At 44.2% G+C, this 16,937-nt stretch overlaps 2 protein-coding genes across 3 annotated transcripts in view; both read right to left on the bottom strand.

The window, feature by feature from the left end:
• Positions 1-4,735, bottom strand: part of HPS5 (HPS5 biogenesis of lysosomal organelles complex 2 subunit 2) — an 86,360-nt gene extending 81,625 nt beyond the window's left edge. Inside the window, exon 1 of the mRNA XM_077453537.1 lies at positions 4,636-4,735. The gene's annotated coding sequence lies outside the window, so the exon portion shown is untranslated. The remainder of the gene's footprint in view (positions 1-4,635) is intronic.
• A 9,681-nt stretch (positions 4,736-14,416) lies between these two features.
• The window catches only part of GTF2H1 (general transcription factor IIH subunit 1), a 51,694-nt gene continuing 49,173 nt past the window's right edge, over positions 14,417-16,937 (bottom strand). The window contains exons 15-16 of one of the 2 annotated variants that reach the window (XM_077453534.1): positions 15,947-16,029; positions 14,417-14,584 (exon numbers count right to left, since the gene is read on the bottom strand). In XM_077453534.1, coding sequence (XP_077309660.1) covers positions 14,566-14,584; positions 15,947-16,029 — 102 coding nt within the window. In that variant the 3' untranslated portion in view covers positions 14,417-14,565. Of the gene's footprint in view, positions 16,030-16,937 lie in introns of both variants that reach the window. The other variant, XM_077453535.1, reaches the window with a different exon arrangement.

Here is a 16,937-nt window from a genome sequence, read left to right as displayed (position 1 = left end):
GAACGCCTGAACGTACTACTTCAATGTTCGGCCTCTGTATGTGGCCAAGCTGTGTAAAAGTCCTACACATGTGGTATCGCCATACTCGGGAGGAGTAGCAGAATGTGTTTTGGGTTGTAAATTTTGCTATATACATGCTATGTGTTAGAAATATCTTATAAATTGACAACTTTGTGTAAAATAAAATGCGTTTTCATTTTTTTCCACATTTTCCAAAAACTTCTGGAAAAAATGAACCTTTCAAAAGACTCATTATGCCTCACAGATTATACGTTGGGGTGTTTGCTTTCCAAAATGGGGGTCATTTTATGGGAAATTCCATTGTCCTGGTACTCCAGGGCCTTCAATAGTGTAATAGGTGGTTGAGAAATGAGATGCGTCATTTTTGCTCGTAGAACGTCTGAAGGTACTACATCAATGTTAGTGCTCTGTATGTGGCCAGGCTGTGTAAAAGTCTCACACATGTGGTATCGCCGTACTCGGGAAGAGTAGCAGAATGTATTTTGGGGTGTAATTTGTTGTATGCATATGCTGTGTGTGAGAAATAACCCGATAATATGACAATTTTGTAAAAAAAAATAAAAAAAAATAAAAAATCTTCATTTTTCAAAGAATTGTGGGAAAAAATGACAACTTAAAAAAACTCACCATGCTACTTACTTAATACCTTGGAATGTCTACTTTGTAAAAAGGGGTCATTGGGGGGTATTTGTACTTTCCTGACTTGTTAGTGTCTCAAGAAATGAGATACATTCGATGTACTGAAGGCCTGATCAGATGTGATACATTTGAAGAAAAATTACTAATTGGCAAAATTTTATGACAGAAACAAAGGCATTTTTTTCACAAAATTTACGTTTTTTTATTTATAGCACAAAAAATAAAAAACCCACTAGTGATTAAATACCACTAAAAGAAAGCTCTATTTGTGTGGGAAAAGGACGCAAATTTCATATGGGTACAGTGTTGCATGACTGAGTAATTGTCATTCAAACTGTGAGAGCGCTGAAAGCTGAAAATTGGTCTGGTCAGGAAGGGAGTGTAAGTGCCCTGTATTGAGGTGGTTAATCAATGATAGGGTAGTAGGCAGTTACCCCTTTGGTTCCTGCCTCATTTGGTCCCAAAAATTAATTTTCTTATTATTATAAACCGTTTACATATGTGTGCGAGTTATGTATGTGTTGGCTTGTACGTGCGAGCACGAAGGGAGGGGGGTGCTTTTTTATTTTTACTCTGTCTTCTTACTCTGCATAGCATACTAGCTCATTATGAATAACTTATCTGAGATGGAAGCCCCTGAAGCGACCCTCGTTGTCCTCCTCTGACGCCACCATCTATCTCAGAGGGACTTCCGGGTATCGCGGCTCCGGCGCTGTGACTGGCCAGAGCCGCGATGAAGTCATGATTGCTGTTAGCAGCGGCATGCTCAGTGTGCCTGCCCGCCACTGTCTGCGCCGTAGACAGCGGGGTCTGTCTTTTGCAAATATCTCCTAAACCATTTCTTGCATCTACAGGTAAGCCTTAATCTAGGCTTACCTGTAGGTAAAAGTGGTCTGTAAACCCTCATGGGTTGGATAGCTTGATAGCAACGCAGCCATTGGTTCTCGCTGCTGTCAATCAAATCCAATGATGCGGGCGCTGGGGGGGGGGGGGCCGAGTCCGGCATTCGTGTCTGTGGATGCAAATGCTGGACTCAAGAGAGCGCGCCCGCAAGGTAACCTGATGCAGGAAGGACCTGCGAGAGCCACCGGGGGGGACCCCAGAAGACGAGGATCGGGGCCACTCTGTGCAAAACGAGATGCACAGTGGAGGTAAGTATGCCATTTAAAAAAAATCAAAAACGATCCTTTACAATCAAAAAAATTTTGATTGTTGAAACGGTAAGCCCCAGAAACACCGGCAAGTTGAGGGAGGGGGTGAGATGTCCCCTCCCGCCACTTTGGAAAACGATCCAGCAGCTAATGAGCCGATCCATCCGCTTTCATGAGAAAGCCAGCCATTGGCTGATAAAAAAGTAAATAAAAATACCAGGTTCAGCCATAACCCCCCGGAAAAAACACTTGCAAACTGCAATGTATATATATATATATATATATATACGCATTTCGGTCGGCAAGTGGATAACAGGCCCTTCAACAGGCCCTTCAACAGGCACTTTAAAGGAAACCTCTGCAGAATAAAATATTGAGTTTCCCATTGCTGATCTCTTATTTAGAAAATGCTAATGGACCGGCTGTCATCCTAAATGGCTTCATTGCTTTGAGTCCCCATTCCTATCTGCTAGTTGTACTTCTGCTTTGTCATTTCATCACATGGCTACTAGTGGAAACTACAAGTGTCTGTTGAAACACATGTTGCACAATCATGTCCCACTGTTGTCATAATTAGGAAATCTGTCCTGAGAATTACCATGCAGCCATCGCTGGAGCAAGTGTTGATGGGTAGTGGCTGGAGAAAGGCTGCATTAGATCAGCAGCTCTGAAACTTAATAAAATATGATAAAAGGTGAAAGCAGTATTGTATTTAAAGAAAAAAAAACACCTATGATACACAGAGCTTTATATCAGGGTTTCTCAACTGAGGTGCCGTGGGTTGGTTTTCCCAAGAGGCTGCAAGCACAGTACCTAGTTAACCTTCAGTCAGTGTCATGAGTTGCCATGGTGTGGGTGGGTGCAAGCTCCCTATTAACCGCTACCATTCTAGGACCAGGACGCATGGCATCATTTATTTCTATGGTGTTGGTGCACAGCTTGCCCACACTATGGCAATGCATAGGGCAATGCGATAGGGGGACTATGTAAATGGGGGGGGGGCTATGTGTTTGGGGGTTTGTGATGGGAGAGGGTGGACTATGTGTTTTGAGGGGCTCTGCGGGGGGGGGGGGTCTGTGATGGGGAGACTCTGTCATGGGGGATAAGAGGGGAGGGGTCTCATCACCCTCATGTGATGGGGGGACCTCTGATGTGAAGAGGGGCTGTGATGTGATGGGGGGACCTCTGATATGAAGGGGGCTCAGATGTGATGGGAAGACCTTGGATGTTATGGGGGGGAGACCTCTGATGTGAAGGGGTGACTCCGGTGTGATGGAAGGCCCTCTGATGTGATGGAGGGACCTCTTATATGGCGAGCGGCTCTGATGTGAATGGGGTGCTTCTGGTATTATGGAGGACCTCTGATGTCAAGGGTGGACTCTGATGTGATGAAGGGACCTCCGATGTGAACGGGGGCCTTTGAACTGATGGAGGGACCTTGGATTTGAACAGGGGGCTTCTGGTATGATGAGGGACCTCTGATGAGAACAGGGGGCTTCTGGTATGATGGGGGACCTCTGATATGAAGGGTGGACTATGATGTAATGAAAGGACCTCTGATGTGATGGAGTGAGGGGGGGGGGGGGCTCTGATGTAAACGGGGGGATTCTGGTATGATGGGGGATGTCTAATGTGAAGGGTGGACTCTGATGTGATGGAAGGACCTCTGATGTGATGGGGGGAGGGGGGGTCTGATGTAAACAGGGGTATTCTGGTATGATGGGGGACCTCTAATGTGAAAGGTGGACTCTGATGTGATGGAAGGACCTCTGATGTGATGGGGGAGGGGGGGGGGGGTCTGATGTAAACGGGGGGATTCTGGTATGATGAAGGACCTCTAATGTGAAGGGTGCACTCAGATGTGATGGCAGGACCTCTGATGTGATGGGGGAGGGGGGGTCTGATGTAAACGGGGGGATTCTGGTTATGATTGGGGATCTCTAATGTGAAGGGTGGACTCTGATGTGATGGAAGGACCTCTGATGTGATGGGGGGGAGGGGGGGTCTGATGTAAATGGGGGGATTCTGGCTATGATTGGGGATCTCTAATGTGAAGGGTGGACTCTGGTGTGATAGAAGGACCTCTGATGTGATGGGGGGGAGGGGGGTCTGATGTAAACGAGGGGATTCTGGTATGATGGGGGATCTCTAATGTGAAGGGTGGACTCTGATGTGATGGAAGGACCTCTGATGTGATGGAGGGGAGGGGGGTCTGATGTAAACGAGGGGATTCTGGTATGATGGGGGATCTCTAATGTGAAGGGTGGACTCTGATGTGATGGAAGGACCTCTGATGTGATGGAGGGGAGGGGGGGGGGGGCGTCTGATGTAAATGGGGGGATTCTGGTTATGATGGGGGACCTCTAATGTGAAGGGTGGACTCAGATGTGATGGAAGGACCTTTGATGTAATGGGGGAGGGGGGGGGGTCTGATGTAAACGGGGGGATTCTGGCTATGATTGGGGATCTCTAATGTGAAGGGTGGACTCTGGTGTGATGGAAGGACCTCTGATGTGATGGGGGAGGGGGGGGTCTGATGTAAACGGGGGATTCTGGTATGATGGGGGGACCTCTGATGCTAAATGAATTACATCAAAGTGGTTGTGTGGGTCATCCCAGGCTCAGGTTTCCCATTGAAAAGTAACATTTACTATTTTCAGACTGGGGTACCTCAGATTTCAATCGTGTTAAAGGGTGCCTCCGCTGTACAATGGTTTAGGAATGCGGATTTCTACAATGTCTGAGTTTGCAGCTTCAACCTTCTGGTTATATTTATGGGAAACTCTTTACACAAAGGACTTTATTTTTATTCCTAATGACTTACCTGCCGATGTTTAATGATGAGACTTCAGGAAAGCACCTGGCATTCCTTATTTAGCGAGACAAAGGGGGATTTCTGCATTATTCGTCCTCTCAGGACGTCCGGCACAGGTACATGATACACTTTCACTTTTGCTTTAGAAAAAAAAAAAAAAAAGCTCCTCTTTGTAAAAGGGAACTGAAAGAGGATCTGTCATTTCCTTCCATTTTTTAAAGCAGAACTCCAGATTTTCGTCACCCCTTCCTCAGCGCATCAACAAATAAACAGGATACATGCCTTAAACTGAGGGGGGCTTTTAAACTGTCACATGACATTACAAGTCTTTGAGAATGGGCGGTCTTTTATGCTGCATGTATGACATGTGAGCTCTGTTCTCTAAAGCTGGGGTTGTGCTTTAATGCGGAGCTAAAAATTAGCATTTAAATATATCCCTTGATAGGCAAAACAAATATAAATCCATATTTTTTTTCTTGTGCATTAAATGCCTCTACAAACCCAGATAATACCTTGTAAAAGTAGCAGTGACATCATCACTGCACTGTATATAGCCAGTGCAGAGAGCAGAGCTGTGGGAGGGGCCACCCACTACAGGATGCCTGCAGAAAACTCCAGGAGGGGGGCGGAGACAAGACCGGTCACCCTGCACAAGGAGAGAGAGCAGAGCTGTAGGAGGGGCCAAGCAGGCTCCACCCACTACATGATGCCTGCAGAAAATTACAGGAGGGGGTGGAGACCAGACCGGTCACCCTGCACAAGGAGAGAGAGAGCAGAGCTGTGGGAGGGGCCTAGCAGGCTCCACCCACGACAGGATGCCTGCAGAAAATTACAGGAGGGGTCAGAGACAAGACCAGCCACCCTTGTGCAAGGAAAGAGAGCAGAGCTGTAGGAGGGGCCAAGCAGGCTCCACCCACTACATGATGCCTGCAGAAAATTACAGGAGGGGGTGGAGACCAGACCGGTCACCCTGCACAAGGAGAGAGATCAGCAGTGAGCGGCCTTTATTAAAGGAAGGAAAAGTCTCACACTGGATTACTGCAAAGATCTGGAAGAAATACACAAATCACACCGAGATTCACAAAGAATGCAAATGATGAATGGATTTAGCAATACCGGGGGGGGTCAGCCATGTTTACTTTCATAGTTGAGTAGATTTAGTTGGCCTTTCAGTAAAGAAGACACTGAGGTTGATTTATTCAAAGAATAAGGACTCTAAAATGTTCACAAATAGTTCTCGCCCTTCAGTGTAACTAAATTTCGTCTTGAGCTATTGAGCTCAGTAAACAGCAGCTTTTTTGCAACAGTTTAGAAAAAGAAGGAAAATGTGCAAAGTAGCCTACAGCAATTTCTCATTTACGGAACAAAATTATATACAGTATTTATATCGTTTTTTTCTTTTCTTTTTTTTGTGTTTATTTTCTTTAATGCAAGCTGTGAATCCTTGCCGCTTTGCAGCCGGCTTCCCACTGCGCATGCACGAGCTGTGCATTGTAAAGGGTCCAGCAGCCTTCTGGGATTTGTGATGTGTCCCACAAAGGTAACAGGCAGGGAGGGGTTGTTCCAGAATTGTTTGCTTTACCTTAACCTACCCCCTCACACCTCCTTTCCTGGCACTCAATACACTCCCCCCCTTTTATGTTTGTCTTACACGTACGTTTGTCTTACATATCTATACATATTAGAGCTGCACGATTAATCATTAAAGAATCGAGATTGCGATTCTACCCCAGTTTCGATCTTAACACAGCATTTCCTCGAATCAGTGCAGAGAGTTCTCTGCTCAAGCCAACAGCTGTCAAAAAAAAAAAACAGGCATCCTGCCAAGTTTATCACAACATCCTAGGTGGAGATAAAGAGAAACATTGTAACATTTCATTTTTTTAGATCAAAGGAACTTCTGTCTGTAGATGAGGGCAGTTTAACCACTTAAAGACTAAAGCCCCATACACGATATCCGATTTTTTTTTTTTGTCTTCAGATTTACCAAAACCAAGTAGTGGAAGGGCCTGCCTGATTGCATACAAATTGAAACTCCTAAGGTTTGACCTCATATTATATGGTTTTGGTAAATCTGGAAGGAAAAAAATAAGCAGAAAATCTGATAGTGTGTATGGGGGTTTTAACCTTTTTCTGACACTTCTTGTTTACAAGTTAAAATCAGTATTTTTTTTGCTAGAAAATTACCTAGAACCCACCAAACATCAAGACCCCTTTCACATTGGGGGTGCTTTTCAGGGGTTTTAGCGCTAAACATGGCGCCTGTAAAGCGCCTCTCAAGCCACCCCAGTGTGAAAGCCCGAGTGCTTTCACACTGGGGAAATGCGCTGGCAGGACAGAAAAAAAAAGTCCTGCAAGCAGCATCTTTGGGGGCCGCCGTGCGGAAGCGCTGTATACACCACTCCTCCTCCGCCCCTGCCCATTAAAATGAAAGCAACACGGGCACTATTAACCCTTTATTCGGCCGCTGGCGGGGGGTTAAATGCACCCCACTAGCGGCCGTGAAGCACCGCTAAAACTAACAGCGCCCGCACCGCCCCAGTGTGAAAGGGGGTCCGCATATATTTTTTCAGCAGAGACCCTAAAGAATAATATGGCGGTTGTTGCAATTATTTTATGACACACTATATTTGTGCAGCTGTCTTTTAAACGCAAGATTGGTGCCTCGACCTTGGCTCTCTGTTTTGGTCTATGGGTAAGTGGCAGTGTTCCCCCTTTCCCCATTTAATTGCTTGTGTTTACTATAATTTTTTCTTGTTTTTGTTTCCTTGATTACCATGTATATCTTGTTACTCCACTCCAGATACTGTCCTGATGAAGCGGTAGAATCCCACGAAACATGTAGAGGAGAGTACATGTCCTGTGAGGGCCCACTATACCTCTTGTCTCCAATTTGGAGTACACTAAGTACAGGGCCGTCTCACGGAGCGGCCGAATGGAGGAAATGCTGTATAAACAACATTTTTCCATTCTGCCTAGCAACTAGTGACGCTGATCTCTGCTGCATGTGATTGGAGCAGAGATCAGTGTACACTAAATGAAAGCCCAACCCCCCCAGAGTTAGTAACACACCCCTAGGAACACTTAACCCCTACACTGCCACCCACTGGTTAACCCTTTCACTGCCAGTGTCATTTACACAGGAATCACTGCATTTATATAGCAGTGATTACTGTATAAATGACAATGGTCCCAAAAATGTGTCAAAAATGTCCGATGGGTCCCCCACAATGTCGCAGTCACAATAAAAATCGCAGATCGCCGCCATTACTAGTAAAAAATAAAAATAAAAAATTATTAATAAAAATGCTATAAAACTATCCCTATTTTGTAAACGCTATAACTTTTGCGCAAACCAATCAATAATCGCTTATTGCGATTTTTTTTACCAAAAATATGTAGAAGAATACGTATCGGCCTAAACTGAGGGAAAAAAATGTTTTTTTATATATTTTTGGGGGATATTTATTATTACAAAAAGTAAAAAATAATGCGTTTTTTTCAAAATTATTGCTCTACTTTTGTTTATAGCGCAAAAAATAAAAACCGCAGGGGTGATCAAATACCACCAAAAGAAAGCTCTATTTGTGGGAAAAAAAAGACGTCAATTTTGTTTGGGAGCCACGTCGCACGACCGCGCAATTGTCAGTTAAAGCGACGCAGTGCCGAATCGCAAAAAGTGGTCTGGTCTTTGATTAGCAAAATGGTCCGGTCTGAAAGTGGTTAAACTAAAACTGAGCTATTAATATTCCCCCCTGCACATGCCCTCCTCCATGACTTTTCCATCAAAATCAACAATGCAACCATCAGACCCTCCCCTCACGCCAGGGTACTCGGTGTAACCCTAGACTCTAACTTGTCATTTCAGCCTCAAGTCCAATCGTTGTCAAAAGTTTGTAGATTTCACCTCTGTAACATCTGTAAAATTCACCCCTTTTTAACAAATGAAACCGCCAAGCTCCTCATTCACTCCCTCGTTATCTCTCACCTTGACTATTGCAACTCCCTTCTCATTGGCCTTCCTCTCCATAGGCTCCTCCCCTCTTCAGTCTATCATGAATGCTGCTGCCAGGCTTATCCTCCTTACCAGCCGCTCAGCATCTGCCAACCCTCTCCTCCAATCCCTTCACTGGCTCCCAATCACCCAGTGAATTAAATTCAAAATATTAACCACAACATACAAAGCCATTCACAACGCTGCCCCGAGCTACATCACCAATCTTGTCTCCAAATATCACCCAAATCCTCCTCTCCGCTCTTCTCAAGACCTCCTACTCTCAAGCTCTCTCGTCTCCTCCTCCCATGCTCATCTCCAGGATTTCTCCAGAGCCTCTCCCATCCTCTGGAACTCGCTACCTCCACTGGTCCGGCTATCCCCTACTCTTGCTACCTTCAGGCGATCCCTGAAAACTCATCTATTCAGGGAAGCCTGTCACGTCTCAAGCTAATCTCCTACCACTTCCATCAGCTCATTCCCGACAGCAATAACCTTTTGTACCACCTGCCCCCACCCTATTAGATTGTAAGCTCTTCTGAGCAGGGCCCTCTTAATCCTCTTGTATTGTATTGTAACTGTATTGTCTCCTTTTTTATATTGTAAAGTGCTGCGTAAATTGCTGGCGCTATATAAATCCTGAATAATAATAATAATAATATCAAGCTAGCCAATTTCCCTGTTCTTTGGAGACTAATAGGGGAATTGTCTCCATTCTCAATTTCTTAATATTATTTGGATGATGGTTCCCCCACTTTGAACTGGAATCTAGCTTTATTAGAGGCCGTCTCTTGTTCTGTGTGATCATTTGATGAATCAATGAAAACGAACTGAACTCTTCCCAGTTTTGTATTAACCACTTACAGACCGGACCATTTTGCTGGCTTAAGACCAGACCACTTTTTGCGATTCGGCACTGCGTCGCTTTAACTGACAATTGCGCGGTCGTGCGACGTGGCTCCCAAACAAAATTGACGTCCTTTTTTTTCCCACAAATAGAGCTTTCTTTTGGTGGTATTTGATCACCTCTGCGGTTTTTATTTTTTGCGCTATAAACAAAAATAGAGCGACAATTTTGAAAAAAAAAAACACATTATTTTTTACTTTTTGTTATAATAAATATCCCCCAAAAATATATAAAAAAAAAAATTTTTTTTCCTCAGTATAGGCCGATACGTGTTCTTCTACATATTTTTGGTAAAAAAAAAAAAATCGCAATAAGCGATTATTGATTGGTTTGCGCAAAAGTTATAGCGTTTACAAAATAGGGGATAGTTTTATGGCATTTTTATTAAGAATTTTTTTTTTTTACTAGTAATGGCGGCGATCAGCGATTTTTTATTGTGACTGCGACATTGTGGGGGACACATCGGACATTTTTGACACATTTTTGGGACCACTGTCATTTATCCAGCAATCACTGCTATACAAATGTAGTGATTCCTGTGTAAATGACACTGGCAGTGAATGGGGTTAACCAGGAGGTGGCAGTGTAGGGGTTAAGTGTTCCTAGGGGCGTGTTACTGTTAGGGGCTGGGCTTTCTTTTAGTGAACACTGATCTCTGCTCCAATCACATGAAGCAGAGATCAGCGTCACTTGTTGCTAGGCAGAATGGGGAAATGCTGTTTACCACGGCATCTCCCAGTTTAGCTGCCCCGTGAGACAATCGCGGGTATGCCGGCAGCGATCGAGTCCGCGGTATCCGCGACCGAACTCACGTGGGTCCCGACCGTCACGCAAGCGCACCGCCGCCGGCGCGCTCGCGATGGTAGGGCGGCATTTAAGATTGGACATATCTGTACGCCAATATGCCTGCCCGTGCCATTCTGCCGACGTACATCGGCGTGCGCCGGTCGGGAAATGGTTAAGCCTTGCATCCATTATCCTCACTGTAACCAGCAGAGGCTCAGCCTCAATAACATACCCCAACCGGACACTTTATTAGGTACACCTCTTCAATTGCTTACACATAAAGAAAAAGCCACCCAATTATACCAAACGTTGCCTACATCCCAGAATACAATAGACAAAAAGGAGAAACCCCCCAGGAATGGGACTTTAGGGGCAACAATGTGCAAATATAATAAAAAGTATTTTATTCAAAAGAAATATACATATACAAATACATAGATAATTCAACAATATTCAAACCAATAAAAACAATAATAATGGTGTTGGTATATTTTCATATATATCTGGAAAGCCCGACACGTTTCGAGACCAGTTGTATCCCTTCATCAGGGGCACTTGCCAGGAAGAGGTTTGAATATTCTTAAATTATCTATGTATTTATATATGTATATTTCTTTTGAATAAAATCCCATTCCTGGGGGGTTTCTCCTTTTTACCTCTTCAATTGCTTGGTAACACAAATTGATAATCAGCCAATCATATGGCAGCAACTCAATGCATTTAGGTATCTAGACGCAGTTAAGACGACTTGCATCAGAATGGGGAAGAAAGGGGATTTAAGTGACTTTGAATTTGGCGTGGTTGTTGGTGACAGACGGGCTGAGTTTACAGAGAATGGTCCAAAAAAGAGAAAATATCCAGTGAGCGGCAGTTGTGTGGCGGAAAATGCCTTGTTGATGTTAGAGGAGAATGGGCAGAATGGTTCCAAGTGATAGAAAGGCAACAGTAACTCAAATAACCACTCGTTACATCCCAGGTATGCAGAATACCATCTCTGAATACACACAGCACATTTAACCTTGAAGCAGATGGGCTACAGCAGCAGAAAACCACACCGGGTGCCACTCCGGTCAGCTAAGAACAGGAAACTGAGGCTACAATTGGCACAGATCACCAAAATTGGGCAATAGAAGATTGGAAAAAACGTTGCCTGGTCTGACGAGTCTCAATTTCAGCTGCGACATTCAGATGGTGGGGTCAGAATTTGGCGCATGGATCCTCCCTGCCTTGTGTGACCGGTTCAGGCTGGTGGTGGGGGTGTAATGGTGTGGGGAAGATTTTCTTGGCACACTTTGGGCCCCTTAGTACCAATTGAGCATGGTTTAATCACCATGACCTCTCGGTTATTGTTGCTGACCACGTCCATCCCTTTATGACTAGAGTGTCCCCATCTTCTGATGGCTCCTTCCAGCAGGATAATACACCATGTCACAAAGCTCCAATCATCTCACCACTGGACAATGAGGTCCCTGTCCTCCAAGGGTCTCCACACTCACCACATCTCATCCAATGGTCTCCACACTCACCACATCTCATCCAATGGCCTCCACACTCACCACATCTCATCCAATGGCCTCCACACTCACCACATCTCATCCAATGGTCTCCACACTCACCACATCTCATCCAATGGCCTTCACACTCACCACATCTCATCCAATGGTCTCCACACTCACCACATCTCATCCAATGGCCTCCACATTCACCACATCTCATCCAATGGCCTTCACACTCACCACATCTCATCCAATGGTCTCCACACTCACCACATCTCATCCAATGGCCTCCACATTCACCACATCTCATCCAATGGCCTCCACACTCACCACATCTCATCCAATGGCCTCCACACTCACCACATCTCATCCAATAGAGCACCTTTGGGATGTGGAGCTTCATCTCTCCACCACTGGAAGCATCTATCTGCACATCCAATTGGTATTTGCAGTTAGGAGCAGATGTCCACTCCTGGATGCAGGTAACTAATGGCTGGATGTGCCGATACCTCCAGATAGAAGCTTAGAGTGGGGGAGGCATGACTCTTTTTTGCCTGTTAAGTCTCGTTCACATGAGTCCTCTACATGGAATTGCCCGTTTCGTGTCTGGAGCTACCAGCTTATGTAAGTCTATGGTCAGGCAGAGGCAGTGGCTGCATGGACATAGCTGCTTGCCCTAACTTGGTGGACACTCGGGGGCCACCCCTGTCAAATTAGGATGAGTTGCCGTGTCCCTGTAGAGTGTAGACTTGCATGGGCTGCCAGCACCTGGAAGCTCCAACTGCATAAACCAATGGGCAGTTTATAGAGTACAGAGCTCAGCGCCTGTGTGAATGAGGCCACGGGTGCCGAGCTACCCCTCTGCTCCATGCATGTCTCCCACCTGTCCACACCTCTACACGTGGGAGGTGATGCATCCTGAGCCCGACACCCTGCACATAGCTTTCAACTCTCCAAACCCCTGTGTGCGAAGCACTAATCAGTCTGACCCCCGACTCCTGCTGGCATGTGGATTCAAGGCTGCTGGCGGCAGACTCTCTCCCCCAGGCCCAAGAGGGCACGCTGCACTTTGTGCCACCAAAGACCAAGAGATTGCCCTGGCCACGTTGCTGATGTGGCTGCACAGGATGGGGCCAGAGCAATCCATGGCTCAGATATAACTTACCTGATCCAGAGGACAAGTGGCAGAGTCCTTCTCTGTTGTCATTCTGCCGTCCGTGTGGTGTTAAAGCTAAGGCCAGGCCACTCCGGTCCTCTGATCCTTGCCAGGACCCAGCACCCAGTTTATCAGAGATCCCTGCTACCCCAACATTTCATATTCATGATATGTGGCTGCTGTACCTGGTACTTGTATGAGAAAGTCTCCTGTTCTCTTTGTATTGAAATCTTTGTGTGAAATCACTGGTGTTCCTACCAGTCCCTCTGCTTCCCTATTAAAAACTGACCACACTAAGCAGAGCATGGTCAGCCCTCTAGCTGTGCTGGGAACTTAGCATGCTCTCCTCTGATGATTAGAACTATCCTGACAAGCCCCCGCTGTACAGCCTTTCACTGGGAAGCTCAGAGTGCTGTTGTTTCTCCTCCCCCGGCTTTTATGCAGCTGAGAACAGAGAGAATGTGATCACTTGAGGAAAAAAAAAAAAAGGGGGGGGGGGCATTTCTATTTTTATTTTTTATTTTTTACATCTATACACAAATGTTTTGTCTTTTATTTCAACTTTAAGCTGAATGGGTTATTTTACAAGGTGATAGTTTACAAATCACTTTAACCCTTGCTGTGCCTGGATCAACGTCCCGTGCTGTTGCATGATAAAGTGATTCTAAAGGCAGAAGTTTTTTTTTTTTTTTACCTTAATGCATTCGGGTAAAAAAATAAAAGTAAAAACCCAGCAGGTTGCAGCTCCTCCCCAGCCTCACCTTATACTCACTTGAGCCTGATCTTGATCTAGCAATGTCTCCCTCCTCATTGACTCAGAGCAGCACCATTGGCTCCCACTGCTGTCAATCACAGCCAGTGCGGAGGGGGGGGGGGCACGCTTTGTGATTATTTTATATATACTGCATTTCTGTACTTGATAAACATGCTGCAGAAATCTCCCTCCCACTGAGTCTGGCGGCAGCCATTTTAACTGTGGGCAGCTGAAGCTGCTGCCTGTTCACTTCCTGGATTTACACAGAGGCACACCTCCAGCTCTGCAGCTCTCATTGGCCCTCTTATGACTCACCCCCCCTTCCTGGCAAACTCTCAAGAGAGAGAGAGAGAGACAGAGAGAGACAGACAGAGAGAGACAGAGAGAGACGTGCATGATGTCATAATCCTAGGACCAGTGATGGCGAACCTTGGCACCCCAGATGTGTAGTGGAGCATCATGGGAAATGTAGTTCCAAAACATCTGGGCTGCCAAGGTTCGCCATCACGGGCCTAGGCTAATGACCAGACAAGAAACAGGAAGTGAGCTGTATAAGGGATTTACTGGCAGAAAAATAATGTTTTACTATCCAAAGTTAAAACAACAACAAGGGCAGAAGATTTAATAGGAAAGATGAAAAAAAAAAAATGACTGAAGTGCTGCGTTAAGGTTAAAAAATGAGAGACTACGCCACAAAGATATGAATTTCACTTTTATTTTTATATAAAAAGGAAAGAAGAGAGATCTGTATTAGGTCTGCTGTATAATAACGAACGCCATTGCAACTTTTCAAGTGACAGACCCCGGCTGGACACTGTTCAGTGACGATATATCACAATGCTGATCTCAGCGTTTCATTTTGCTTCTAAGTTTTTGAAAGAAGAAAAATAAAATAAAATGTTGCTAAACTTTTAAAAGGGGATACAAGAACGGAAGGTGGTGGGGGGGGGGGTAGACATATTTGTGCACCCAAAACAGAATAATAAAAAAAAAAAATAAAAAAAAAAAATAAAAGAAAAAAAAAAAAAAAATTAAAATTGCAGGAAGGAAAGAGGGGAGAAAAAAAATAAATAAAAAAGCACAAAACTATCCAACTGTCCATCTCCCAAACAGTTTTTATAACTGCATAGATAAAGTTTGTTGTAGCAATCACAATATATAAACAGTTTTTTTTTTAAACTATAAAAAACATTTTTTTATTTTTTTTTTTACTCTCATTGCTATACAGGACAACAGTCTCCGATTAGAAGTAGATCTGAACCACGTTCTATGGCACAGGCTCGACGATAACCATAAGCACGCCAATTTTTATTTTTACAGATGAGTTTCTCGCTTGCCGATGGATTATCAAGTCGCTGTCTATACAGTAACAGTCATAAACAAAAACGGAAAACGATTCTCATTTCACCAACGAACAGTAATTTGGCGAGCAAACCTTTGACATATCTCAGAACACACAACCTCTCGGAACGCTCAATGGCGTTGAAAAGCATCGGCGTTCAGAATGCTTGATATTAGTTTTTAATTGATTTATTTATTTTAAGTCAGCAACCCACCAGTGCAAATATTTCACTTCTCCTTGGGAGTTTGAGAAAAAAAAAAATTGTTATTTTTTAATAAAGTTTTGCATTTAAGATTAAAAAAAAAAAAAGAAAAAAAAAATGGCGCATTGTAAAACACGTACAAATGAAACTTTGAATTCCAGGTGAAATCAAAGTAAATATCCTATACCCTGTGCCACACATATATAAATGAAATATACAGAAGATCATATTTTTGTCAAGTTTTTTTTTTTTTTTTTTCAGTTGAATCCACAAAACGTAACGTTATTAGAATTCCAAGCAGCTTTATTTTTTTTTTTTTTTTTTTTTCACCGGGAACAAAAGGGAGGAATTAGAGCAGTTCCTGCGGGATCGCAGAAACCGTACGTCTCACGCCATTCTCTCCCCTCCCCCTTTTGGCCATCGTGTATTAACGTTTTGGTTCCGCCGTGATTTTTTATTTTTTTTCACTCGGTTGTGAAGTCTCGCAGTCGATCTTGCAGCCCCGAACTCAATGCCGAGGATCTTAGAAAGCTTCTCGCCAAACTCACGCGTCTCTTGTGTGCCACACGTCTGCCAGGCTCCGGAGAATGTTTTTTTTTTGTTTTTCGCTCTATTGCCCGCCGCGGATTGCGAGTTGTGTGGTTGTTTTTATATAAATTAAAGTGCTGGAGAGGGGACCTCACGTTTTCCTATGCGAACGGCGAGATTGCCATATCTGAAACTTGTTGTAGGCCGTCTGCAGCAACTCCTCCAGGTGGTTCGTGAGCTGCAATACAAAAACAACAGCGCTCAGTGCCGGAAGATGCATGGGTCATTGTTCATTCTAGGCCGTGACGATTCTAAACCACTTGAAGACCAGGCCTTTTCTCTGCCATTTTTTGTTTACAAGTTTAAATCAGGATTTTTTTGCTAGAAAATTACTTAGAACCCCCAAAACATTATAAATTTTTTTTTTTTTTTTTTTTTAGCAGAGACCCTAGGGCAGTGATGGCGAACCTTGGCACCCCAGGTGTTTTGGAACTACATTTCCCATGATGCTCGGCTACACTGCAGAGTGCATGAGCATCATGGGAAATGTAGTTCCAAAACATCTGGAGTGCCAAGGTTCGCCATCACTGCCCTAGGGAATAAAATGGTGATTGTTGCAATTTTTTATGTCACATGGTATTTGCGCAGTGGTTTTGAAAACACAATCTTTTTTCGAAAAATACACTTTAATTTAAAAAAAACAAAAATGACAGTAATAGAAGCAGACAATGCCTCTCTACTTATATCATATTTTTCTCCAATTCCATTCATATACCGACAAAGTTCCGGTACCAGAATTTCCTTGAACCTTTTATAATAGTAGATTGTTAATCCGTCAGGTCCTGGGCTCTTCCCTAATGCTGACTCTGCCAGTGCGTTATTTATTTCAGCAACCGTTATGGGGCTTTCTAACTTCTCTTGATCTATTTCCCCTGTCATATTAAAGGAAGGGAAAGACAAGACCAAGTGTGCCAGTTATAGACCAATCTCACTCTTAAATGTAGATACTAAACTATTTGCAAAGGTACTAGCAAATAGAATGAAGACAGTAATGAACTTCCTGGTACACCCTGACCAGGTGGGGTTTGTGCCCGGCCGCGAGGGAAAAGATAATGGGGTTAGAACCTTATTATTGCTATCTCAAAG

This window comes from Lithobates pipiens, unplaced genomic scaffold (assembly GCF_037356315.1).
Source record: "Lithobates pipiens isolate NorthernLeopardFrog02 unplaced genomic scaffold, aLitPip1_a1.2 Scaffold_24, whole genome shotgun sequence".
In the NCBI taxonomy this organism is placed as follows: Eukaryota; Metazoa; Chordata; class Amphibia; order Anura; family Ranidae; genus Lithobates; species Lithobates pipiens.
This window is presented reverse-complemented; position numbering and strand designations above follow the sequence as displayed.